Source organism: Pseudonaja textilis, chromosome 2 (assembly GCF_049901715.1).
Source record: "Pseudonaja textilis isolate UNSWEBS1 chromosome 2, rPseTex1.2, whole genome shotgun sequence".
NCBI lineage: Eukaryota > Metazoa > Chordata > Lepidosauria > Squamata > Elapidae > Pseudonaja > Pseudonaja textilis.
In genome coordinates this window covers 220,050,769-220,078,526 of record NC_141991.1, presented here as the reverse complement: position 1 = coordinate 220,078,526, position 27,758 = coordinate 220,050,769, and the positions used below count along the sequence as shown (strand labels likewise).

The 27,758-nt window shown below is 39.5% G+C and overlaps 1 protein-coding gene across 2 annotated transcripts in view; it reads right to left on the bottom strand.

Moving 5' to 3' along the window:
- The window catches only part of TMEM161B (transmembrane protein 161B), a 46,921-nt gene that overhangs the window by 8,284 nt on the left and 10,879 nt on the right, over positions 1-27,758 (bottom strand). The window contains exons 2-8 of one of the 2 annotated variants that reach the window (XM_026718852.2): positions 20,914-20,975; positions 19,398-19,501; positions 17,041-17,124; positions 9,582-9,679; positions 7,348-7,504; positions 1,645-1,796; positions 1,170-1,230 (exon numbers count right to left, since the gene is read on the bottom strand). In XM_026718852.2, coding sequence (XP_026574637.1) covers positions 1,170-1,230; positions 1,645-1,796; positions 7,348-7,504; positions 9,582-9,679; positions 17,041-17,124; positions 19,398-19,501; positions 20,914-20,975 — 718 coding nt within the window. The remainder of the gene's footprint in view (positions 1-1,169; positions 1,231-1,644; positions 1,797-7,347; positions 7,505-9,581; positions 9,680-17,040; positions 17,125-19,397; positions 19,502-20,913; positions 20,976-27,758) is intronic. The other variant, XM_026718859.2, reaches the window with a different exon arrangement.

Here is a 27,758-nt window from a genome sequence, read left to right as displayed (position 1 = left end):
CCCGCTTTGTGGAATATTCTCCCCTCTACGGTGAAGTTGGCCACATCTCTTCTGATCTTCCAATAAGTCCCTTAAGATTTAGTTGTGGTAAGTCGTGGGGATCCCAGGGGACAAGTGACTTAGTGAAGTGGTAACATCTTTCTGCCTACTTTTTATTTTAGGTCAGTTTTTCGATTTTAATTGTTAATATTTTGATGATATTTCTTGCTTTAACTTGTAAGCCATCCAGTTGCTTGTTCTGCAAGATGAGTGGCTATATATATATTAGACAGATGATAGATAGATAGATAGATAGATAGATAGATAGATAGATAGATAGATAGATAATATAAGATGGATGGAATGGATGGAGGATAGGTAGATTGGATAGACAGACAAAGACTCAAATAAAACTATTTTAGATCTTACACTGAAAAGAGACAGGGGTAAGGGCTTCCCATCAGATTCTTCCCCATTATGTATCTTACATATCTTCTGATGAAAATAATCAGGAGTCTTTATTGACAAATTCAAATACAAAAGTCCTTCTAATTGTGTTCTGTGCTAGAATAAGTAAGCATAGATACAGGATACTTTTGCTATCAACTAAAAAAGTTGTGGAGTACTGGTGCTTATCTAACACAAGAACATATTAATGTGTCAAAGACCAAGAACCAGGAGCCTTAAAAGATTGGATCAGAAACCGAATCATAACCGAGCATTCTTAGTAAGCACAAAATACTGGCAGAATTTGAGAGGGAATAAAATAAAATGGGCCACATAATAGAAAAGTAAAGGGGGGGAAGGCAGGAGTAACTGATAGATCTTCTATTCTAAACTATTTTATACTGTGATATTTAGCTGAACACCCAAATAATAATAATTTAATTTATGATATTTCTAATTTGCCCAATAATTGAAATTGTTGGTTTGCATTATACATGTCATTATTATTTTATATAAAAATACATGTGTTTATGTTTCCATGTAAGCAAACAATGACGGGATTTCTGCATTTAAGATAGAAGCAACCAAAATTATTTTCCTGAACAGAATGTAAGTTTTTGACATACTTTCAGATATTGCAGACGTGATTCTGAATTAAAGAATCCATAATCCTGAAAAATGTTACAAGGAGAATATTTTGATGATAATATATTTTCAACTTTAATATTACGTTTTATACTTACTGGGATTCCAACCCTTGTTTTTCAAAAAATTGCACTGCACTTTCTGAAAAATTGGAGAAACCTGTAGAGAATGTAGACAGTAACCTTAGAATATTAGGTTGCTAATGAGAAAAACTAGAATAGTTTTAAATAGTTAAGCAGAAATATTAATTCAGCTAGGCATAATCTAGAACATCATTTGTTATGTGTAAAATCAAAATGCTTTTTGAAAGAGCAATACATTATTATTATAAAATAGCACCATTATTACAAAAGAATATAATCTAATTGAATTTAATAGTTGTGAACTCTTAACATAAGAATATTTATAATTTGCATTAAAATATTTCATGCCTGTAATAGTAATGGGAAAAAATTATGAAATAGAAGATTTGAAAACAGAAAAAATATTGGTATTTTTAAAAATGATATTACCTATAAAATATTTACTGTTAAAATTGCTAAGTATTTGTCCATATTAACATGAAAATATTACCTGATTCAAGTCCAAACTCCAAATAGTTTTCCGTTACAATCAGAATTACCATAGCTTTGACAAAGAAAAAGAAGCCAAAGGTTACACAGACTGATCTTTCTCCTCCCTCTTCAACTTTAAAGTAGTGTGTAGTTAATGAGAACAATATTTTGCTATATATAAATGTCAAGGAATTTTTCTTTCATATAATTCTAAATAAAGATCTTTGAAACCAAATGCTAACATTGGAGAGGTAGGCCTATAGGGAAAATTATAGACATTGTCATAAATTAATGTTATCTAAGATATTCTGGACTGTATACAAACAGGTTGTAATAAATCACTGCAACATTTAAAAAAACCAGTAAACTGTCTTGGCATGTACACTAGGCTTAAACAAAAACCTCACTAAAATCAAATCCATTTTATATCCAAAGAAGACTGGAACTTGTTTTTCATTTGTCAAAATTTTAAAAATTGGATGCTGTGAAGAAAAAAAGACTGCATTCTTGGGGAATAGCATTGGGAAGAAGGAATAGTATCATGTGCATGTCTTCAGAAACCAGCCCTTATGTGGAACATGAATTCTTCTGGGCGAAAAAACCCTTAAGCCCTAATTTGTTAAAAATGTACCATAAGAGGAACTTCTGCTAAGGCAACGGCAGATTGAAAGTGAATTTGCTTTTAGCCGCGCAAACAACAAACATGAGAGAAAGTAAAGTCATGAACTACTCCCTGGATAAAGGAAAGGACTTGGGATCACTGAGAGTGTTCCTTAAAGATGTTCCCTGTGATGAGATTTTGGTCTCTGGTGGGTTTTAGAGCTCTGGGATTTGGAAGAGACAGCTTTGCTCGAGCCACAGTTTGGAGCCTTCAAGAAGTGTTGGATTTGTCCCCTTCCTCTCTTGATCTTCTTCAGTAGAAATGGCTTGTAAATTGCTTTTTTTTATATTAAGATCTTTCAGAATAACAAGTTTCATTATACTGGATAATTTCCCTTCACCTTGTAGTGAAAAAAAGCTTTAAGTAAATGTAAAACCTAAAGAAAAAAATTATTTGGGAAGAAGCAGCAAAGATTAAAATGTTGATTTTAGTTTTAAACAGTCTAGAGGCCAGATTGACTGTAAATAAGAATTTGAAATACTTCCTGTGATTTGCTAAAATCTTATTAAAATATATACAGATTTTAAGTTTAACTGTAAGAAATTTTTGCCTTGGAAAAATATGCTAAATGAGAGAAAAAGATGACAAAAGGAGACCTTTTAGGCTGGTTAACCTAGGCAGATTTACTAATACAGAATGGAGAAAAAGCATTTTAACTCTGGAAGAAGTCAAGGATATTTGGTAACAATGTACCCAGAAACTTGTCTTTAGACTAATACAATAAAAATGTGCTTAAAAGAGATAGAAGAGGATATAACTGAAAATCAGAATGAATGTCTATGGAGATTCTCAATCATCCAGATCATGGTTGTCCCAAACTGAAGAAGTCTTTTGGATTAGAAGTGAAAATTTTTCAAAGAAACAAAGTCCAGTTGTCTTTTGGGACATGAAAATTAGACTGTTTTGGATATGGATTTAAAATGGATAGGCTACAAGAAATATATTGGTAGACATTTTACAGAACTTACAGATGAAAAAGGTGGATGTTTTAGTAGTTAAAAGGGACACATAAATAATAAACTAGAAGTGTTATTTGGACATGTGGATTTTAGCTCAGGAAGGTGACTTGGACAATTTTCTTATTTTGGATTCACAACAGAGATGTGTTAAGAAGAAATTCCTGTGAAAAGACAAGGAGAAAGAAGAGATTGATTTGGGGGATATGGTCTAAAAAGAATAATCATTGTTGTACCTGTCTTAATGAAGGAATTTCTATATTTTTTTCTGTTTTCCCATTTTACATATTTTCCCTCCCCTCTTTTTCTTTTGTATATTTCTCTGTTTGCATTAGTTTTAACTTTGTATTTTTAAACCAGTAAAAACTATTAAAAATGTACTGTAAGATAATATAACTAACTTCCCTTTCATTTAAGAATTATAATTAGCCCCTTCTGTTTAATGGAAACATTAGAAACTCAGCAACTATATGTTTTTGAACAATTGTATATTTTCAAACGTAAGCAATATTGTTTAAAGGAAAATTAAGCAGCTCTATTAGCTTATTAAGAATAGTTTATTAGATTAGATTAGAGATTAGATTATTAGAAACTACAGTATTTAACAATATCAGGGGGCTGAATGTATAAATGAGACATAATGGTCTATTTTACTTTTATTAATCATAGTATGGTCCTTTTAAAAAGATTTTTAAGTTTTAAATTATAGCATGAAGAAACCCTTGACCCTTTTAAACATAAGAAATTTAGAAATTACTGTTATATGGATATTATGAAATTATAGCTTTTAAAATATAAAGTAATTGTTCAACTAGTTCCAATAAAAAACTGTATGACATCAAAACTGATAATATATTTTTATTGTAATACACTAAGACTGAATTCAGATTCATAAAAAATACCTGCATGCTTTGTGGATTGGGGCTTCTTCAGTCTAGGAAGAGTTTCAGACTAGAGCATTTGTTTTATTTATAGTCAGAATTGAGTAAGCAATCAAAAGTAACACTGATGATCCCTCCTGAATGTATCAGCTATAAAAACACACAAGTAAAATCAAGCCCTATCTCTCTTCTTTTTGCTGCATATTTTAAGACAACCACTGAATGATCTGCTGTTAGCCAGAGCTGACATAGAAGACAAGTTTCCATAAGGAACATACATTAACAAATGCAATGCAATGCCTAAGAGGTAAACAGAAACAGGATATGGATTACAGAAATTGAGAACCAGTTGCCACAACTTTTGCAGAAGAAACGGGTCATGAACATTCAGAGGAAGAAAAAATGATACTAAGTGTAAAGACAGCAGTTCTCTAAAGAATAGAGGAAGTGTAGTAAGTTTCCTGAAAGAAGACAAACGATCACAGAAATGTAAGATGATGGTTCTCAAATTGCGGTCATATGGCCCCTCGGCTATTTAGATTATTTCAAAGGCCAGAGATGAAAAACATGTCAGAGATGAAAAACACACAAAAAAGAATTTTATACTGCAAATACTGTCTTTCTAATGCCAGAAAACAAGATAGTCCATATCTAGTAATGGGACCTGGAATGGAACACACAATAAAAAGCAGCTTAGAAGGGGGATCACAGGCAAAAATAAAATGAGAAACATTGGTCTAAGAGTTGCTATTATGAGGACTGGAAACATACATGTCCCATGCAATATACTATCTGTGGAAGAATCACCTCTCCTCAGCTATTCTGACTAATTTCTACAGCTGCACAATTGAGAGCATCTTAACTAGCTGTATCTCAGTTTGGTATGGAAATTGCACTATAAAAGAAAAAAAGGCATTACAGAGGGTGGTGAAAACCGCCCAACGCATTATAGGGATTCCACTTCCTGCCATTGTGGACATTCAGAGGAAACAATGCTTGCGTAAAGCCCACAGCATCGTTAAGGACCCCTTCCACCCAGCCCACAAACTGTTTACTCTTCTTCCATCTGGGAGGAGGTTCAGGTGCCTGAAGTATAAGACCAGCAGGCTAGGGAACAGGTTTTACCACACAGCAGTTTCCTTGCTGAACTCCTCAGTTTGTTTGTCCCCACACATATGCTGATGCTTCCCTTGATAATATATGTTTTTGGTATAATTCTCTGTGCATTTGTATTTATATTCAATGTGTCCATAAACATTTTGTACAGTTGTATATGTTCATATATGTGCAGTCACACTTATCCTTGTGTGCTCGTGTACATATTTTGTTGTGTTTTCCATTGACATATTCATAGATGCCTTGCATATTTGCATACATATATTTATATTTTACTGTTGTTTTGCACTTCTGGTTGGATGCTAACTGCATTTCGTTGCCTGTATCCATGGGAATGACAATAAAGTTAAATCTAATCTAATCTAATTTATCTACCAGAAGCTTTGAGCAACAGGTGTTCGAAGGATTTTGCGTAGTTATTTTTTGAATATAACCTTTCTAATGTATGAGGAATTAAAGCTTGTATTGATAGAAAATTATGGTCTGAAAGCTTTAGCAGTTCAAATGGAGCTGAATATTTAATAGTAGTATTTAGATATTTAATAGATGCTTTATTTGAGGCTAAACTAACAAATTTAATTTTACCCAAAAGTAATCAATATACTAGTATTGGCAATATACTGTATATGATCTATAAAACAAGGAATTGAAATCTTAGAAAATCAGTAGACTCAAGGCTTATCAAATATTGAATATACAGTATTTCTTACAATTTAGAGATAAAGATCATTCATCCATGAAAACATATTTTGTTTTTACTTAATTCTCACAATGTCTTCAAAAGAAGACAGCAGATATATTTATATTGGCACAGTAAAATACCTGAAGAGTCTTTTTGTGTTGCTAAGTGAGACATTTGAGTTTTGCCCCATTTTAGAACCTTTCATGCCACAGATATTAAGTGAATCACTGAAATTGTTAAGTTGCTAAGTGAATTTGGCTTCCCAGTTGACCTTTCTTATCAGAAGGTTGCAAAAGGTGATCGTGTAACACCAGGACAATGCAATCTTCATAAATATAAGTCAGTTGCCAAACATCTGAATTTTGATCACGTAGCCATGGTCATGGTCATAAGCAGAGGTGGTATTCTAACCAGTTCTGGAGAACTAGTAGTGTTCAGAGAAGCGGCAAAAACCACTTCTGACTGGCCTTCCCCCCATCTATACTCTGCCTCTCGAGTCTCAGATGTTCGGCTGGGTCTTCTTTTGTGCCCTGCACAGGAGAATGGAGCTGGAAAACAGGTTAATGGGATGGGGAGGGAATGGATTTTGCAGGAACCTTCCCTTGCCATGCCCACCAAGCCACGCCCAAAGAACTGGTAGTAAAAAAAAAATTGAATCTCACCACTGGTCACAAGTGTGAACAATAATCATAAGTCACTTTTTTCAGATACTTGGCAATGGTCTGAGATAGGTAGGTAGGTATGTGTATACGTATACACACACACACATACACACACATACAAGTTTTATATGAAAGTTGGTATCTTCCAAATACCATGGATTACAGTTCCAAGACAGCAGGCAAATTCAAAGAAAAAACTATGCTACAGAATTCGGGCTAGAGTATAATAATAAAATACCGTTACATAATTACCCTTTCCACAATTGTTTTAATAATAAGTATATTAAAATCAAGCACAATCATTTTGAAGGAACATCAAAAAAATTAGATAATTTTAGACTAGATGGCTATAAAGTGTTTTATACAACTTATATCAAGGACAAATGTTACCATTATTTTATTGTCTGAAATGCTTTAATTCACTTCTAATAAACTAACCTCAAATTTGTAGAAACTTTTTTCACAGCCTTAGCATAAATATTGTGGTATGAACTAAAATATGCCTGGTGATGATTAATGCATGGTATTTTCCAAATACCATGGATACTAAGTACCATGTCTATTCCTAGACAGCAGGAAAATTAAGGAAAATGTAATCTACCATATTGTATTTGGAGAATATCATATTGGGGAATATTGTATTAGAGAAAAAGTACCAAGTATTTCCTATGAACCATTTTTACAAAAAATTACTGCCGTGAACTTCACAAAATATTCATTTTTTGAAAGTTTAACAGAAGTTCCAGAACACTTTAAAAGGATACATTGCAAAAGCTAAAACAAGAAAACACCAGACTATGCTGATATTCATTTCTTGTGAAGGCTTCATCCAAGTATAGTAAGCTTCAGTTATCAAATACACCACTGTAGCTGCCACTGTGAAGTCCACCAACCACTGGTACTCAGGAAAATAATGCAAGGCTAAAATAAAAAGTGGATGTTTAGTAGTTGAAATATACACATACACATATTTATAAACCATCTTCAGGGCATAGACCTGGACATATGTGAGACTATTAGTTCCATCAAACAAAAACTGATAGGATTTGGATGGGTCCCATCAAATAAATTATGCACTTGATATGCCTTGCCCTATGGAAGATATGCCTTGCCCTATGGAATAATGGTCCCCAACAAGTTCAGATCACCTGTCTGTGACAGCATTTAGAAAGGTCTTAAAGACATGGTTCTTTTCACAGACATGGGCCAGGATGCTAAATGAACTCCTTTTTAATGTTCTGAATGCATGATTCTTGCAGCACATGGGGTTTTTAAATAATTTTTGCTATATTCTTTTTAATGTAATACTCTCCAGGAGTACTGCTGCTTGACAATGGCAAGACTCTAATCAGTTTAACATTAAAGGCTTTTGTTTGTCTAAGCAATTAACTCAGAGCACACTAGGCAAACAGCCTGCACCAGCAAATTCCTTTTGATGAGTATTCCCATTGTGTGCCTCCTTATTTTCTTTTGCAATCCCGTTCTCTCCAATAAATCTAAATACAAACATTCTCTTCTTCCTAATTATCCCAGTATTGGGATGAGCATTTAAAAGCACAGGGACATAGAAAAAGGGGGATATAAATTTGCCCTTTTATATAGTTGCCTTGTGACAGGTTTCAGAAACCTTTTCTAGTATTTCACCCAGTTATTTGGGTTCTAACTTTCTGACATTGTAAACCAAAGGAAATATGAAGTAAAATCATAAGCACAGTTGCTGTCATGTGATTATCATTTAGTGACTGCTTTGCTTAATGACTGTAATTGCTAAATGAGGTCTATTTGTACATTCCCCGAAGCACTTTATATGAGGAAAAGAGAAAGACAGAACAGTATAATCATAATAAATAGTCATAATATACTCATAATAAATTACTTGTCTTTATATCTACACCAAAATCCTATGGACTCATATATTCCCAGATGTTTCAAAAATATTACAAATGGAACAATCAGATAATTTGATCTCAAAAAATTTATCAAGTTTTAGATATAGATTCAAGCATCACTTACATAAATGTGTACAGGATCTATCTTAAACCAAAATATTGCATTAAGCCACATTCCATCAAATTATTTTTGTATACATTCAAAAGCCTGTTTTCAACATTTATTAAAGCTTATTAGGCCAATGCATAGCTTGAAAGTGGTGGTTTATTATGACAATTGATTGTGTAATATCCTTCTCTAATATAAAAATAACACAGATTTACATAATCTAAACTACTGTTTCTTAACCTCAGGACCGTTAAAATGCATGGACTGGGGAATACTGAAAGATGAGCTCCATGCATCTTAAAGTTGCTGAAGTTGAGAAACACTGCTTTAAACTTCCAAATTGTTCTGCCTCCCTTCTGAGGTTTTTCTGGGATCCAATAGTTAAAAGAAACTTTTGCACAATAATCTTCCCCAGTTAATGGACAAGCTGACTTTTTGTGGCAATTCAAAATTCCTTAATGAGAAAAATCTAACCACTTTCACATCTCTATGGGATGAACATTTTTGTTCCAGAGTGCAAAGTTTTTCACTCAGGCAAATCAAACGAAGATCCTTAATTCTCATCAACTAAATGAACCTATAAACACACAACCTACTTTGCGTAACAGTAACAATTTACTTACATGCATTAATATAATTCATTTTGACATGTTTCTATTCCTTCCAGAATCTGCTAGAATTGAGCAACTTTTACTGTACAATAATTAAATATTTTAAATTCAAAGGAAAAACTTGGCATATACATTTGAAATATTACCTCTACATAGAGAGTTCAAAGAAGCCAAGGACAGCTTGTAATAAAAGTTAAACACATGGAGATGAATTAAGCTTATTAACTGATTTTTCAGTTATTTTATGACTGCTTAAAATACTAGTATGTGGATTCTAAAACTGTAGCATTTGTCCTTTTTTAAATATGGGAATAAAAAGATTTTCCAAAAACAACAAATGCTCAGGAACACAAAATGTTATCATGATTCAATTTATTATAATCCCTTACCCAATGCGTCTATTTCGGTGATAGATTTTGTTTCCAGATGAAGATTAATGTCTTTAGGAATGGTTAATGGCTTGTTTTCAATGTGACCATTGTACTTCCTGTTGAGATAAACATATATTAAAACTGTCAATATTGCATCTTACTAAGGCTCTAAAATTGCTACTTAAAAAGTAGCATGAGACACAAACACCGCCTTTCATAAAGAAAAATAATGGGATGAGGTGCAAACCATCTTCAGTTCAGCTTCTGCTAACAATAGTAGTAGCTCTGAGACAAGGTTGATTACACAGCCCATTCAACCACTTAAGAAAATGAGATTCTACTCCTATATTTTTTTATTTTCAGAATGAAGAGTTTGAACCTAATCTTCTTCACTGATATATTGTAATTGTGAGAGAAACAAACTAAATTTAAATACTGCAACATCAGATGCATATAATCAAACTCAAATCTTTCTCTAATAACCCCATGAAGCAACAAATAAGCAGCTTGAGAATGAACAAGGACCAGAGAACATCTAACTCATATCTATCCATCTAACTTAATAACATTTTTTTTCTAAAAACTACCACAGGAGACAAACATACATCATTGGGAGCTTGAGTTCTTGGGCTCCTATACAATTATATAGCAATCACAGAAAATAAGAAAAGGTTGAGGAGTTTGGAATTAGGGTACAATAATGCAAAAGAATATTCTTTGTTCCCTTTTCTTCTCACTCACCTTTGAAAAGAATAAATGAAGATGAGAAAAAAAGGAGGATGACAAACAACTCAATGAGTATTTCATAGCTTTTAATAAAGCTACTTTCAATATTATGTTATTCAATAGACAGAAATGCTATCAAATTTACTTGCTGAAAAGAAAACTGACCTGTGAATCTAAAGCCTGAAAACAGAGACACTGCTATTCAGCTTTATCTAGTTAGGTATATGTGCACACGTGCAAATGAATTTTAGTTAATTTAACTGAGTTGAACTAATGAGCCTCATATCATTCCATTTTTATGCTAGAATTTTTCATATGTACAAACCCATTCATAAAAGGAGTGTTGGTCCTACCTGAACGCTTCTTCTTGGGGAGCCAAAGGGAGAATCCAGGATGGGTAGTCTCTAGTCTCCTAGCTCTGCAGACCAAATTGAAAAACTGAGGACACACCCCCTGGTAACGGTCCCCAGTTCTGAACAACGCTGAAGTAAATTCAGGTGCTCCTTGTCCTCAAACAGTTCAGTTAATACTGCGAAAAAAGGGACATTTCCACCCTATTCCAACCAGACAGAATACAAGGTGGGACTGGATTCTCCTTTCGGCTCCGTGAGAAGAAGTGTGCAGGGGAATTCTCCAGGGTCTGGCGACTAACAGGCCCACAAGGTCGGCGAACCAAGGACGCCTGGGCCAGTAAAGGGCTACCAACAGAACTTCTGCACTTTCTATCAGTACTTTCCTGATTGTCTCCGGAATCAGGGGAAGTGGGGGGGAAGGCATACAATAGTCCCTGGGCCCACTGAAGAGAGTTGACCCCTTCTGCTCCCCGGGCAGGGAATCGAGCAAAGAACCTCGGGAGGTGCGTGTTCTCTGGCGATGCAAAGAGATCCAGAAGCGGGCGGCTGAAGCATTCCGTCATCTCTTGGAATAGACTGGGATGCAGTCGCCATTCTGACTGGTCGACCATGGCCCTGCTCAACCAGTCTGCATGCACATTGGATACTTCCAAGATAGGTTCTGCTCGTAGGGATAACGGGTTTCTCTCCACCCACCTGCACAATTGAGTTGCCTCCTGCATTAGAGATCTGGAGCGTGTGCCCCCCTGCCCATGTATGTGGTCCTTGGTAGCCACATTGTCCGTAAGAACATGTCTCTCCACCACCTCTTGCCTTAGATCCTTGAGCGCTAAGTGGGCAGCCCTGAGCTCTAACCAATTTATGTTGTGGGCAAGCTCCTCTTGTGACCACCTTCCCTGGGTGACGTGAGCTCCCAAGTGGGCCCCCCAACCATAGAGACTGGCATCGGTGGTGATGGTAATCCTCTGGGTTTCCCTGTACAAGCATCCCTGATCCATGGCTCAGGACTGCCACCAACGGAGGGAACGAAGAACTGGCAAGGAGACGCAAACCCTCCTTGCAGAGTCGCCCCTGCTCGCCCTCTGGTAAGGAATCACTGAAGGGTTCGGGCATGGAAGTGGGCCCTTGGGACAACCCCGATGTACAATATCATTTTGCCGAGAAGTTGAGACAGCAAAATGATAGGCACCTCTCTGGCAGACAGGATCAGCAACGTGACTTCCCTGATACTGCCTCGACGCTCCTGCAAGAGAAAAACCTTTCCGGCCAAGGTGTCTATAATAGCCCCCAAATGCAAGAGCCGAGTTGATGGTACTAGGTGGCATTTGTCCAGGTTTATCGAGAACCCGTGCTCTCAAAGAATCCTGATTGTCAACATCAGATCCTCCTCTGCCTGGGGTCTAGAAGAGGATGCTACCAGGATGTCATCCAAATAGCATTGGATCCTTATGGGTAAGGCTCTGAGGTGTGCCGCTACCACTGCCAAGAGCTTGGTAAAAGTCCGAGGGGCTGATGACAGGCTGAACGGGAGAGCCCTGTATTGAAAATGGCAGTCACCATAGCAAAACCTCAGGAACTGACGGTAGATTAGATGTCTGTTGAGCCCTTTCAAATTGAGGATTTCTTGCCACCCCACCCCACCCCACCCCAAGGCCTTTGGAATCACAAACCAAATTGAATAGAGCCCCTGTCTTTCCTGGTCTTCAGGAACCGGCTGGATAGCCCGAACGTCCAGCAGATGGTGGATCACCGATTCCATGAGATCCCTCTTTGAGGGGTCCCTGGAGAAGGGGCAGCACACAAAGGCTCTGGGGGAGAGGAGAGAAACTCTAGAGAGAGACCCGACCGTAAGGTTGACAGGATCCAAATATCCGTCGTGGTCTGTTCCCACCTCTGCCAGAACAGCCCCAGATGGGGAATGAGGCTTGGGTGTCATTTGTTGCACCTGAAGGGTGTGTTGGAACCTCTAAAGGACCTTCTGCCCTCTTGCCTCTGATGCCCTCTGGTAGCAAAGGCCTGTCTATAGGCCTGAGGGGAGGATCTCTGGAAAAAGGGCCTACTTTGATGGGGAAAGCCTGCCCCAGCTTCCCTCTGTTTAAAGGAGGGATTCCTGTAGTAGGGATGAGACCTGCAATCAAAGCACCTCCCCTGGGAGGGCAGGATCTTTTGCTTGTCCCTGGTTTCTGTCAAAAAGGGATCCAGGGCCTCCCCAAAAAGCCTCTCTCCCTTAAAGGGAGCCGACACTGGCTTCCATTTGGTTCTGACGTCCATCTGCCAATTTCTTTGCCAGAGAAGCCTGCATGCTGTTATGAAAGAGGCCATGGCTCTGGAAGAAAATTTGGCTGACGTGAGGGTGGCATCAGCTGTCAATTAAGCTGCAGCTATAATCTTATTCAGGTTCTTATACACCCTGAGATCCTCAGGTGGGATTCTGTCCTGTAGCTGCCTCAGCCACCGCAAAGAGGCCCGAGTAAAAAAAGATGTTCTGATGGCCCAGGAGTTGGCTTAATGAGCTCTCTGGAGCGCCATCTCCTCCTTCCGGTCTGCTGTCTTTAAAACATCCTCCACATCGGGTGGGATGACAGATGAGGAAGCTAGGGTTACCACTGGGCCATCTACCTTTGGCACTTCCATAACGTCCAAAAGGTCTTTGTCCATATTAAATAAGGTAGACTCAGACCCACTGGGGCGAGTGTACATCCCAGGGGACTCCCAGTGCTTTTTTTATCAGGTTCAGAAACATCTGGAGCACAGGTACAGCGTCTACCACAGATATTTCTCAGTGAACAGGAAATCCTCCTCATCTTCTCCCTCAGTGGGAAGGTCCTGAGTGACCGTGTCCTTTTTTAGATGAGCCATGCTCTTGGCCTTAACCAGCAGAGTCTTGAAAAGAGCTGGCTGGAAAAGGCCCTGAAAGGAGGTGGGACCCGTTACCTCCGACTCCTCATCCAAAAAATCCCTTTTTGGAAGGAGGTTCCTTTCGGAGCCATAAATTTGGCTGCTTTCTGAAGGAGAGGCCAAGCGCTCTCTGAAGAGGACCGGCTGTTCTGCAGAAGCCTGCCCCTGCAGGACACCTCTGTTAGTTTCCAAATAAGACAGCTGGCGCAGCTGGTTGACCTCTGCCTGCAATTCCTGTCTTATTGTTTGGGAGATCCAGGCTCTCATGAAGGATGGCATTTCTTGCATCTGGGTCTCCTCCGGTCGTTAATCCAGCTGCTGTAGGTGTAAAGGTGGCTGCAGGCACAGGTCTGGATCTGCTAGAGACTTGGTCTGCAGGTGCCACCATCAAGATCCCCTGAGGCGGCTCAGAAAAATTGTAAGAGGTCTCAGCCCTGATTTGGAGGTTTCCCTGTAAATCCTGGGTACTTGACACCCCAGGACACCAGGCAGTCATATACTGCCTATCTGCCAGTTGGTCTGGCTGCCTGTCATCTTGAGGAGGCAAAGTTTGAGGGGTGGCTCTGTATTCAGCCATCCTGGAATCTCTCACTGCCCTGTCCAACTGTTTGTCTATGGTTTTTTTTCTACGCCTGGCCTGTCTATCCTCAGCCCTAGAGGGTCTCTTAGGGGCTAGAGCCCTGGCTCTAATCCTAGCTGCTGCCTCCAGACCGGCAGACCTGAGCTTAGGAGATCCCTTTACAGCCTTCTCTCTCCCCTGCTGAGGAACTGACAATTCTTGATCAGCTCCCCTGGCGGCCTTCTTTGAGCCCACCAAAAATAACTGTCACTTGACAGGGGTAGAGAAAGGGGGAAAAAAGTATAAAAAATATTCAGCCTAAGCTGTCAGCTACAGCCACAGTAGCTGTCCACCACTTCAGGAGGCTAGTGCAACCCAAAGTGGTGAGCTCAGACCAGCTCTGTAATTCAAAAGCTGAGTCAGGGAAAAAAAGTTGAAAAAACGGCTGACTCTTTGAATTGCAGCAAGCCCTGACAGGTCAGAGGCTTGCGAGTCTGGCGCTGGCTGCACTGCAATTATCAGGCAGACTCGCAGCTGCCACAGTGCTTTGGGGACTGGATGGGGGGGGGGTCAGGATTTAATCCTGATGGCCGGAACCCCTCCCAATGGACAATCCTGGAGACGAACTGCAAGATTGTCCCCAAACGAAATAAATGGCTGCTGCCACCGAAAAGGGACAGAAGCGCTTAGCGGCAGCTGCGGCTCATCCCAGGCAAGGGAAAGTGGATCGGGAGAAGGTGAGTTAAATAAGACGCTGACTCCCACCCCAGCAGGGCCACACGGGCTCTCAGGGTCCCTTCCACCCAAGTTTTAACACAAAACAGAAAAAACCCAATCCACCAGCAAGAAAAGTCAAAAAAATAAATTAATAAGCAAAAAATCCCGAACTGGAAAAAAGGCGCGAAACAATGAAAGTGGTAAACCGGTAAGCCGGCTAGCTGTCAAACCTGATCTAAGCCTTTCTGCGAAAAAAGCTTAATCCAGGGAGTGAATATGCTTCTCCAATCCTAACTATTCAGAGCCCTTAAAGGGTTGTCTGAACATGCTGAGACCGAGTAAAGAACTGGTGACCGTTACCAGGGGGTGTGTCCTCAGTTTTTCAACTCGGTCTGCAGAGCTAGGAGACTAGAGACTATCCATCCTGGATTCTCCCTTCGGCTCAGTGGAGAATTCTGGAAACTCTTTTGCTAAGTGGCAAGAAATGAAACTAGACAAGAAAATTTTAATAATTGAAGTTATTATAAAATTCTAGGAACCAAGAACACAAACACTCCTAAAGATGCTCCTTAAATCACATAGGCTATATTATCAATGACTTTTCTATAACTAATTTTTCTGAAGAATAGCCGAAATCACCTTGCATACCAAGCATCCTCCAGATGTCTTCTTCTACCTTTGTTAATTTATTTTTAATACAATTATAACTGTTCCATAATACATGAAACTAGGTCCTCAAAAATCTACTAAATCCTCAGGAGCATTTGGCAGCTAAACTTTCCTTTAGAAAACCTAATGTCTCATCTTTATAATTTAATGGAGAAAAAAGTTGATGTGCAATTTGTATAAACCTTTCAGATGGAATACACTATTGTACAAGTAGAACTTTGGCATAGTACGTGACAGAATAAGGTGTAAGAAATGGCTGCCTGAGGGTTAAATTATTTTTAGTGGCAGTCCTTCAAATTTAGAATGCCTTGATCAGTGTAATATTTTGATATCAGACAGTATTTTTCAGGCCCATAAATAAATATTTTATATTTTAACTTTTATTCTGCGATAGAACAGGTTAATTGATTTACCATTCATATGTTTTATATGTTTTATATTCATGTTTTATTTACCATTCATATGACATTAAAATTGTGGTACACTTCATTCTCAAGAGTAGCATTTACCATTAAACTACAACTGCCAAGAAAACAGCACAGCCCCATCTTTATAATGATCAAAACTCAAGTTTGACTTGGTGGCATTTACTGTTATACAATAATTTTAAATAAAACTTACAAATAATTAATTTTAAGAGAAACTTTTGTCAGCCTTGAATATACTAGTTTCACCAGTGGATGGACGTGGTAGACTTCAATCCTCTACCACAGGGCTATCAAACTCACGGCCCATGGGACAGATGTGTCACGTGCTGGCCACATTCCCGCTCAGTTTAGCAAAGGAGAAAAAAGTCCCAATACATTACATGACGCTGCAATGATGACACAAGTTTGACACCCCTGCTCTAGTAGAAGGAATCTTACAGGTTATCTGAGGTGTTTACTTTAACTTTTAAACTATAATTGGTGTGGGAAAATAGAACTTTTCTATGTTAATATTCTAAAATTATCTATGTAGAAGTCTTTCTGCAGTAATTGTCAGCAGAACAAGACATCCTGACATTAGATCTTGCACCTTGAATGGTCATACAATACAGATTTTGGCTTGTCATCTGGATAACAGGTTTTTTTTAATTGACAAAAGAATTAAAAAGAAGTTGTAATTCCTGACTGTATTCTAGTGTTATTCTTTTTATTACAATACCTGTTAATTTTAAATGCTTCCAGAAAAAAATGTGATGTATATATATTTAAATTAAACAAGGAGTCAGCAAGGTAAATCAGTTCTAATTGTACTCTGTGTCTTTTCTTACCCTTTTAAACCAGTAAAATGCATAATAGCGACAAGGGCAAGTATATTAGAGATGATGTATCTCCCTTTTCTCTGCCTTATTTTTGTTTATCCCAAAAATGTTCATAAGTATTTTGAGACCCTTTGATTTTTAATACGGTATCAATGTATTAAAAGCAGATATGCACACCCTTATGATTTCTTTCTATGCAAAATCAGTTTTAAAAATTTATTTTTGGAATCATTAAGGAATATCAAACAACCAACTACAACAACTGTTTAAAGACTGGGATATAATTAGCTACCCACACTGTTTTCATACCTATCTTTCTTGCTTTTTCCCTTTTGTTGTTTTCCTGCAAGAATACGCAATTCTTCTTCTGTGGGATGCAGGTACCACCGCAAACTAAAAAATAACACACACACCCCAAAATTAATAATTTGAATGACATTTAACAAAATATAATATCACAAGCCTTTGTAATTCAAATAGTAAGGTTAAAATAGTTTTAATTATATCCATACTTGTCTATGATAGCTGCTAGTTTTGCAATATAGCACTGTATTTTTCATTCGTGATTATCTTTCATACGATGTTGACATGTGAAACAGCGGTGGAGGTAGGAAAAAATACAACACATAGATACACTAAACCCTTAGCAGGTCTTCTTTGACTTGTAGGTAGTTGTTGTTTAACAACCATTCAAAATTGCAGTGGTGCTGAATGGTAGTCATGGCTGGTCCTTGAAATTAACAGTTGCAGTTGCAACACCCCTGCAATCACATGATGAAAATTTGAACATTTGGCAGCCTGTCTACATTTATGAGCACATGCACTTCACTCTGCCCACTTGTCTATCTACAGCCATCCATGCTTTTTTGGTTGTGCTGTTCTTCTCTGCCACCTACCCCTGCTGCCTCCAGCTAAGCTTTGCCAGCTTCTTCCTCCCATTGCTGACAAGCCACCGCCAGTTGAAGCAGCTGCTGCCCCTTCCATCAGCAGCAGGAGGAAGAGGACAGCAAAGGGCAGCAGGAGTAGAAAGTGACAGAGTTAAGGGCAGCCAAAAGAGCAGAGATAGGGAGGAAATAGGTTGAAAGGGAAGTTGAAGCAATGAACAATGCAGCAGAACAAGAGAAGCATGGTCCTTGTCTAACACCTGCAACCAGAACTCCTGGAACTGGTGATGTTTTGCCTAATGACCACCGCTTTGTGATGGAAATTCCAGTCCCAATCAGGGTTAAGCAAGGACTAGCTATATACTTTTTTTCTAAATTACTCTTTGAACTGCTTTTTAACCAATGCCTTATACACTAAATATAAAATTATTAAAAAACAAAAGCAAAAAAGTATGTTTGTCAAGATGATTGGCAAGGTTCAAATTTGACGTTTAGTAAATGATGCCACCAGATAATTATCTAGATAATTCTGTACATAAATTATGACAAACTCAATAATCTATGACCAGCTGTTCAATAACCCACAGGAATCTCTAGAGGACCAATAAGGAGGCTGCTTTTTAACACTTAGCAAGGCCAAAGCTATCCTACCATATCTACTTACTTTGTCCTTCCACCTGTCCTCTCTAGTGAGGTATTTGAGCAAATTTCTACACTGGCAAGCAGCTGCCAATTATGAGTACTAGACTCCCTTTTATTTGTCATGCAGCCACCTGGCTTACACAGTCCTTCCATGTCTCAGAATCATCCATCAATTAAGCTCTTGATGAAGACAGAGAAGATTTAGGTTGAGTAGACAAATCATCAGTTATTAGTAAATCCAACCAAAAGAACACCTGGCTGCATACACTGAACAGCGACTGTTATAACTATATATGAAATTGTGGGGTCCTTGATACTTAATTATTTAATCAGGAAATGGAGCTTATTTTTTATTTTATAATTTTTAGAGTAATCCCTTCTGAAATTTAAGTGCATTTATAAAAGCCAAATAATATCTAACTAGAGAATTAATCTTCTGAAGATCACTCATTATTCTGGTTTCCTAGCAAGAATATCACAAAAGATAGAATATTTTCAAATGGAAATTCACAAATAATTCTAAAGGATTTAGGGAGCCTGGGGATAGCCCAAATGTGCTTCTTTCTTAATTGTTTTTAGCACAAGGAGCTTAATGATTGTGAATGTTATTTTAAAGTTATTAAGTAATTTGGCACAAGTACCATGATTGTCACTAATGACTATTGCCTTTAAATAAATCTCTTTTCTTAAATTTCAAATCTGATTTCCCTCTTTCAGGATGCATATTTTAATTACTGAGACAATTATGCACAAAATGCATGGCCATATTATTAAGCAAGGTGAGATAAAAGTGTCTGCTTTTGTAAATGGGGCATAGCACTTGTCAAGAAAAAGACCATGGACAGCATATGTAATAGTATAATAAAGTATATACCACCTATTTCTCAAAAAGACCCTAAGCTACAGCATAACGCATATTTATAGATAATACTAGAAAAGATTTAATGTGAATATTTTTAGAACCAACATATCCAGACCAATTATAATTATAATCAGTTCCGAGACAAACTTGGTACACAACAGAATAGACCAACAAAATATCCACTGGCACCTTATAGACGCAGCAAATTTACTACAGTATCAGCTTTCATGGACAAGAACCCACTTTATCAGATGTTTAGTTCTGGTTTCTTATCTTACCTTCCACTGCAAAGAAGCCACCGGGCAAGAGAGTAGTGAGGTATGATCTTCTGTATAATGCTAGTCATCACCATGGTAACCACCAGCTGCACACCTATTACCCCCTGTAGAAGAATTAAACCAATGTATGTTAACATGAACAAACTTTATTTGACAGTTTCTCTAAAACCAATCTTTAAATAGCATCATTTTCTTATAACTGTGAATTATTATTAGTTCTAATGTAAAGCACTGACATTTTAAAATGTTGCTTTATAACTGCTTTCTCTGGTCTGATGGTCCCCAAATATGTTGGACAACAAATCTGATAATCTACCACATCCGTAAAGTACCAAATTGAGTATGCTTTTAATAGGAATGAGTTATTTGTCTAATGTTACAGGTTATACTCAAAGTAACAGATTATATAAACACATTTAACTTTATTTTTAATATTTTAATAAAATAGTTCTTTTTATACTTTAACTACATTAGTGTCACCATTCTTACCAATTCTTCAATTTGCTGGAAAAATAAGTATAAAGCATCAACATTTTTCCTAACTTGATGTTTGACCTCTGTTTTTGAAAATCTGGTGAATAATTACCCACAATTCTATGTACACGGAAATCCAGATTTGTCACCATTTACTAAAATAAGCAGAAAGGTAAAATCAACAATGAATTCAATAACTATGCTTCCCAATAATTCTCCAATTCATGGTTATTCCATTTGAAAAAAATTCTTTGTATAACCAATGAGATGAACAACATGGTGAACAATATGGTGAACAACATACTTATTTTACTGCATAAAATGAAGTAGTAGTATATCTATAATTTCTACTGTCATATGCTATAGTTATGGGGATTTTTTGAAGTTAAAATGTGCATTACCAGTTCCATCAGAAAAATGAGAAATCTTTCTATCTAAGGGCTATTGGAAATGTATATGACAGATAAAATGGCATATGAATTTGAAAATAAAAAAACAAATGTTTCACATTAAACTTTTCAAAGTTGGTAAACAAATTTAGAGTCAATATATAACATTTGCTTATCAGAAATAACAAACAAAGTTAATATTGCTTAGATGTTCCATAGAGATACCAGTGATTAAATTCATTGTGAGTCTCCTTTAAAATCTATTTCTCACTCCTTCTGCATCCCAATAGCTGGGTCTTCCAGTGTTTCATTTGGTTCAGAAAACTACCAGTTGAGAGTTAAGACAAAGAGATTCAAATAAAGAGGTGCTAGCTCAACCATTACCATAAGAACAAAAAATTAAAAGCAGTGAAATATCAATTTAAGGATAAGGCTAAATAAATAGAAGTTCATATGGCAGAAAACGGAAAGGCTAAGAACTAGAATATTAAAATCCAAACATCAAATATATCAAGTTCAAACCTGTTAATAATTCTTGGATATATACAAGACAAATTGTGTAAATCATTTCATTTCAGTGCACATTAAGAAAAATAAACAATTCTGAGTATTTAAAATGGCAAAAGATCTGGTAGGTAATCAATGGTACCTACCATTTGGTAACCAACCAAGCCATTTTCTAACTTCCAGCATTGCAAGGTCTCTCTTGTTATTCCTGTCAATATAGAATAATTTGTGCCCACTGTTTACAAAGTACAGATAGTCCTCAGGTTATATCCATTCATTCAGCAACCATTCAAAATTATGATGGCACAGAACAGGGGGAGTCATGACTGGCCCTCAAAGTTCTGGCTGTTACAGAATTCCCCACAATCATATGACTGTGATTTTCAACATCCCTGCTGGCTTTCCAAAAGTAAAGTCTAAGGGGAAGTTAGTAGGTAATTAGAAGTTGCAGTTACATGAGGTCTTCATTTAATGACCTATATGGTCTTCCCTTAAGGACAGCTACCCTTAGGGACAAGCAGAACTGTTATTGCTAAGCAACAGTCATGTGATGTCATACTTCATGACTATTGTCAAAAATACCTTAGATAGCAAAGAATCAATACAACTGTGTAAAATAATTCTCAAGATTCTGTACTAACTTACAGTAATCCAAACTTAGCAAATGAGCAAGTCAGTGACACAATGATTTGAACATTTGATTTTCAAGAAAAAAATAATAAAATAAAAATAATTTTTAACAAATATGACAACACTAATATAGTATCTTCAGCACTACTTATAAGAAATATTTCAGACAACTGAATGCTGTTGACAGAACAGTACTGAATTTCCACTTAGAATTGTTTATTATTTTTTTTGCGCCAGTAGGATTCCACCTAAAGATTTCCATTAAAAGTTAAAAGAATGTGAGCATTTCTGGTACATATTGTCACATACCACTTTTAGTTATCACAGTAATATAATATGAAACTAGGATAAATCAGAAGCACACTTTAACACTTAAACAAGGAATCAAATTAATTTTCACTAAGTACACTGAAATTGTTGGAAATTGTTTTGATATTAAAAAGTGTCTAAAGACTGTAAACCCTTCCCTTTCCTGACACTAAATGTATCCACATACATCTATCATTCTGAAAGATACTTTTAGGATTCCAAGTTTCCTTAGGTCTCTCCTTCTACCAATATCTCTCAAATCTGTCTTTCCTTGGTTTCCTTTTCTTTCTGAAATGTAAACTATTAAAGGTGCTCTGCAATGCTTTGAGGGACAGCTCTAATATCCAATTGTCACAATAACACTATCTGTTTAAAAAATGTAATCACAATACATATAGAGCTATAATTAAAAATAGCATTTTCTAATATGCTTCATGTTATAAAGGCAGAGTAATACATTAGTTAATTGCTTTTCAATTGTTTACCTGCAAGAAAAAAATACCTCATATTCCTATTTTCCTTTTCTAAGCCTATTTCATGCAATCAAACTGTTTCCATTATACTCTATATTAAGATCAATATCTGACCACCATGTATTGCTTAGGCTATACAAATGACTATGTTTGTCCTAAGTCAGTGACTCCTGAGTTCAAAAGAAGACAGAGTACTATCTATGCTATATTATTTTTGGGAAACATACATTGCTATTAAAAAGGCATTATCATTAGTGATAAAATAGCTGTTCCAGACACAAGTTAAGAATTCTAGATATGATCTGCCATGTACTGAAGTGTTAAGCCAGAGGAAAGGGACGTTGGTCCTATCTGAACGCTTCTTCTCAGGGAGCCGAAGGGAGAATCCAGGATGGGTAGTCTCTAGTCTCCTAGCTCTGCAGACCGAGTTGAAAAACTGAGGACACCCCTCCTGGTAACGGTCCCCAGTTCTGAGCGACATTGAAGTGAATCCAGCTGCTCCTTGTCCTCGAACAGATAGCCTATTTGATACTGCGAGAAAAAAACATTTCGTCCCTACTCCTACCAGACAGAATACAGGGTGGGACTGGATTCTCCCTTCAGCTCCCTGAGAAGAAGCGTTCAGGTAGGACCAACGACCCTTCTCCACTAAGCCGAATGGGGAATCTAGGACGGGACATACCAAAGTTGGCTGATGGCTGTCCTATGGGAGGGAACTGGATTGGTCGGAGGTTCCTTCTACAGGAACTCCCTGCAGGACTCATCTTCCAAAGGATGCCTCTCCTGAGGCAAAGGAGTCAATTTTATAATGTCTTATGAATGGGGTCACAGATGACCAAGTCTTAGCTCTACAAAAGTCTAGAACCAAAGCCTGCGTTGCCCAGGCTGCAGTGGTTGCTGCACTCCTGGTTGAGTGCGCAGTGATTCTCCTGGGCACAGGAAGAGCCAGTAACTCATAGGCCTTCGCAATACAGGCTCTAAGCCAGCGACCCACAGTAGATGGTGTCATCCTATGACCCAAAGTTGACGGCTGAAAGGAAACGGAAAGGGCTTCAGTCCTCCTAAAAGAGGAGGTCCTTCTGATGTATATACGGAGGGTCCTCCTAACGTCCAAGGTGTGCCATTTTCTCTCAAGTGCATGGGTAGGCCCTGGCAAAATCAACTCCTGTGAGCGATGGAATAAGGAGTTCACCCTGAGCAGAAAGTTAGGGCCCAACCACAGAACCACCCTGTTTACATGCACAGGTCCTTTCTGATGGATAGGCTGTCAACTTCGAGATACGCCTGGCTGAAATAATGGCGACTAAGAATAACACCTTGCACATGAGTAGGCGAAGACTGACTTCATGCAAAGGTTCAAATGGGGGAGAAGTCAGTGCCTGCAGGACCCTAGGCAAATCCCAGGTGGGGTAATGGTGGACCATCGGTGGCTTCAAATTAGTGGCTCCCCTAAGGAAGGCTTTTACCCTGGGGTGTTGGGCCAGAGTAGTTGAGTCCTTGACCGAAAAAAATGAGGCCAAGGCAGCCACCTGTCTCTTCAAGGTACTGGGGGCGGGACCTCTGTCCAACTCATCCTGCAGGAACTCTAACACATTTGCCATTGACACAGCAGCAGATTCCAATAGGTGACTGGCACACCAGCCGCAGAAAATCCTCCATTATGCGTCGTATATCCTGGTCATGGAAGGTCTTCTGGCCGCCTGGATGGTCTGAATAACCCTTCTGGAAAACCTCTCCTGTTTCAGGAGCACCCGCTCAAGCGCCAGACGGTCAACTGAAACAAGGTTGGATCTGGGTACTTGATCGGGCCCTGGCTGAGGGAAATAATGTGCAGGGGAATTCTCCAGGATCTGGCGACTGACAAGCCCACCAGGTCAGCGAACCATGGGCACCTGGGCCAGTAAGGGGCTACCAACAGAACCTCCACCCTCTCTGTCAGCACCTTTCTGATTGTCCCCAGAATCAGAGGAACGGGGGAAGGCATACAATAGCCCCTGGGGCCACCTGCACTGGAGACCGTTGACTCCTTCTGCTCCCGGTGCTGGGAACTGTACAAAGAACCTCGGGAGCTGAGAGATCTCTGGAGATGCAAAGAGATCCAGAATCGGATGGCTGAACCATTCCGTCATCTCCTGGAACAGACTGGGATCCAGTCACCATTCCGACTTGTCGACTGTGGCCCTGCTCAACCAGTCTGCTTGCACATTGGAAACTCCCGAGATGTTTTCTGCTCGCAGGGACAACAGGTGTCTCCTTGCCCACCTGCACAAACGAGTCACCTTCTGAATTAGAGATCTGGAGCAAGTGCCCCCCTGCCAGTTTATGTGGGCTTCTCCTCACATTGTCTGTGAGGAGAAGAACCTGTCTCCCCATCACCTCCTGCCGTAAATCCTTGAGAGTTAAGCGGGCAGCCCCGAGCTCTAGCCAATTTATGTTGTGGGCGACCTCCTTCTGTGACCACCTAACCTGGACTCCCAGGTGGCCCTCCCAACCATACAGACTGGCATTGGTGGTGATGGTAATCCTCTGGGGCTCCCTGTACAAGCAACCCTGATCCATGGCTCAGGACGGCCACCAATGGAGAGAATGAAGAACCAGCAAGGGGACGCGAACCCTCCATGGTGAGTCGCCCCTTCACGCCTTCTGGTCAGGGAGCAGGAACCACTGCAGGGTTCAGGCATGGAAGCGGGCCCTGGGACAATCCCAATGCACGAGAAGTTGAGACAGCAAGATGATAGGCACCTCTCTGGCAGACAGGATCTGTGATGTGATGTCCCTTATACTGTCTCAACGCTCCTGTGAGAGAAGACCTGGCCAGTTAAGGTGTCTATGAGAGCCCCCAAATGCAAGAGACAGTTCGATGGTACTAGGTAGCATCTGTCCAGGTATATCAAAAACCAATGCTCTCAAATGGTCCTGATTGTCAACATCATATTCTCCTCTGCCTGGGGTCTGGAAGAGGATGCTATCAGGATGTCGTCCAAATAGCATTGGATCTTTATGGGTAAGGATCCGAGGTATGCCGCTACAGCACCAGGAGCTTGGTAAAAGTCCACGGGGCTAATGACAGGCCAAACGGGAGAACCCTGTATTGAAAATGGTGGCCACCATAGCAAAACCTCAGGAACTGACGGTGTTTGGCAAAGGTAAAAAACAAAAATCTCCCTCCCATAGGCCCTGTAGGATAGCGGGAGTGCACCTTGAATCTTCGGTAGATTAGATGCCTGTTGAGCCCTTTCAAGTTGAAGATTGCTCACCACCCCACCTTACCCCAAGGCCTTTGGAATCACAAACCAAACTTAATAGAGCCCCTGTCTTTCCTGGTCTCCAGGAACCGGCTGGATGGCCCGAATGTCCAGCAGCTGGTGGATTGCCGATTCCATGAGATCCCTCTTTGAGGGGTCCCTTGACACGGGGCAGCACACAAAGGCACTGAGGGGGAAAGAAAAAAACTCCTGAGAGAGACCTGACAATAAAGTTGTTAGGATCCAAGTATCCGTCGTGATCTGTTCCACCTCTGCCAGAACAGTCCCAGACAGCCCCCTGTAGGAGAGGAGGCTTGGATGTCACTTGTTGCATCTAAAAGGTCTGTTGGAACCCCGAAAAGACCTTCTGTCATCTTGCCTCTGATGCTCTCTGGCAGCAAAGGCCGGTCTATTGGCCTGAAATGAGGATCTTTGGAAGAAGGGCCTACTTTGATAGGGAAAGCTTGCCCCAGTTTCTCCCTGTTTAAAGGAGGGCTTTCTGTAGTAGGGTGAAGACCTGTAATCAAAACACCTCCCCTGGGAGGGCAGGATCTTTCATTTGTCCCTGGTTTCCATCAAAAAAGGGATCCAGGGCCTTCACAAAAAGCCTGAAGGGAGCAAACACCAGCTTCCATCTATTTCTGGTGTCCATCTGCCAATTTCTTAGCCAGATGAGCCTACGTGCTGTTACAGATGAGGCCATGGCTCTGGCAGAAATTTTGGCTGATGTGAGGGTGGCAATAGCTGTCGATTGAGCTGCAGCTATTATCTTATTTAAGTCCTGATGCACCCTGAGGTCCTCAGGTGGGATTCTACTCTGCAGCTGCTGCAGCCACCCATTAAATAAGTTAGACTCAGACCCACTGGCGTGAGTGTACCCCCCAGGGGACTCCCACTGCTTTTTAATCACATTCATAAATGTCTGGGGCACAGGTACAGCATCCACCACAGATGCTTTCTCAGTGAATAGGTAATCTTCCTGATCCTCCCCCTCTGGAGAAAGATCTCGGGTAACCTGGTCCCTTTTTTAAGATGAGCCGTGCTCTTAGCCTTAACCAGCATAGTCTTGAAGAAAGCCAGCTGGGAAAGGTCCTTAAAGGAGGGGGGATTTGCTACCTCTAACTCTCCATCTGAAAAGCCCTCTCTGGAAGAAGGACCCTCTCAGAAACATAAGACTGGCTTCTTTCTGAAGGGATGCAGAACGATTTCTGAAGTAGATCGGCTGTTCTGCAGAAGCCTGCCCCTGAGGAACGCCTCTGTTGGTGTCCAAACCAGGCAGCTGGTTGACTTAAGCCTGAAATTCTTGCCTAATTGTTTGGGAGATCCAGGCTCTCATGAAGGATGTCATCTCTAGCCTGTGGGTCTCCTCAGGCCGCAACCCAGCCACTGTAGGGGTAAAGGTGTCTTTTAAAAAAAAAATATTTATTTATTTTTATTTTTATTTTCAGGCGCAGGTCTGGTTCTGCTGAAGGCTTGGCTTCCAGATGCAGCAATCAAAAATCCTTGTGGTGGCTCATAAATATTATGAGTGGCTTTTGCCTTGATTTGGAGGTTTCTCTGCAAATCCTGAGTACTTGAGCCACCAGGAGATCAGGCAGTCAAATATTTTCTATCTACCAATTGGTCTTGCTGCCTGCCATCTTGTGGGAGCAGAGGAGAGATAGCCCTGTTTTTCAGCCTTCTTGGAGTCTCTCATTGCCTTATCAAACTCCTTATCTAGGGCTTTTTGTCTATTCCTGTCCTGCCTTGAGGGTCTTTTAGGGGCTAGGGTCCTAGCTCTGATACTAGCTGCTGCCTCCAGCCCAGCAGACCTGGACTTAGTTGACCCCCTTGCAGCTCTCTCCTACTCTGCTGAGGAGCTGATAATTATTGGCCAGCTCCTCTGGTGGCCATTTTGAGCCCGCCAAAAATTATTGCCACTGACAGGGAGAAAGAAAAGGAAAAAGGGGGCAAAATAAAAATAAAAACAAACTTCATTTGATCTAAAGCTGTCTGCTTTGGTCACAGAAGCTGTCCACCACTTCAGGAGGCTAGTGTGACCCAGAAGTGGTGAGCTCAGCACAGCTTCGCAATTTAAGGCAAGAGTCAAAGCAAAAAGGAAAAAAAAAAAGGCTGACTCTTTAAAACTGCTACAAGCCCTGACAGATTAGAGGCTTGCAAGCCAGCGCTGGCTGCACCGCAATCAATTTGGCAGTCTCAAGCATCTCACCACTGCCACAGTGCTCTGGTGACTGGACAGGGGGTCAGGATTCAGTCCAGATGGCCAGTACCCTCCCCTGGGACAATCCTGGAGATGAACTGCAGAATTGTCCTGAAACGTCTGAAATGGCCACT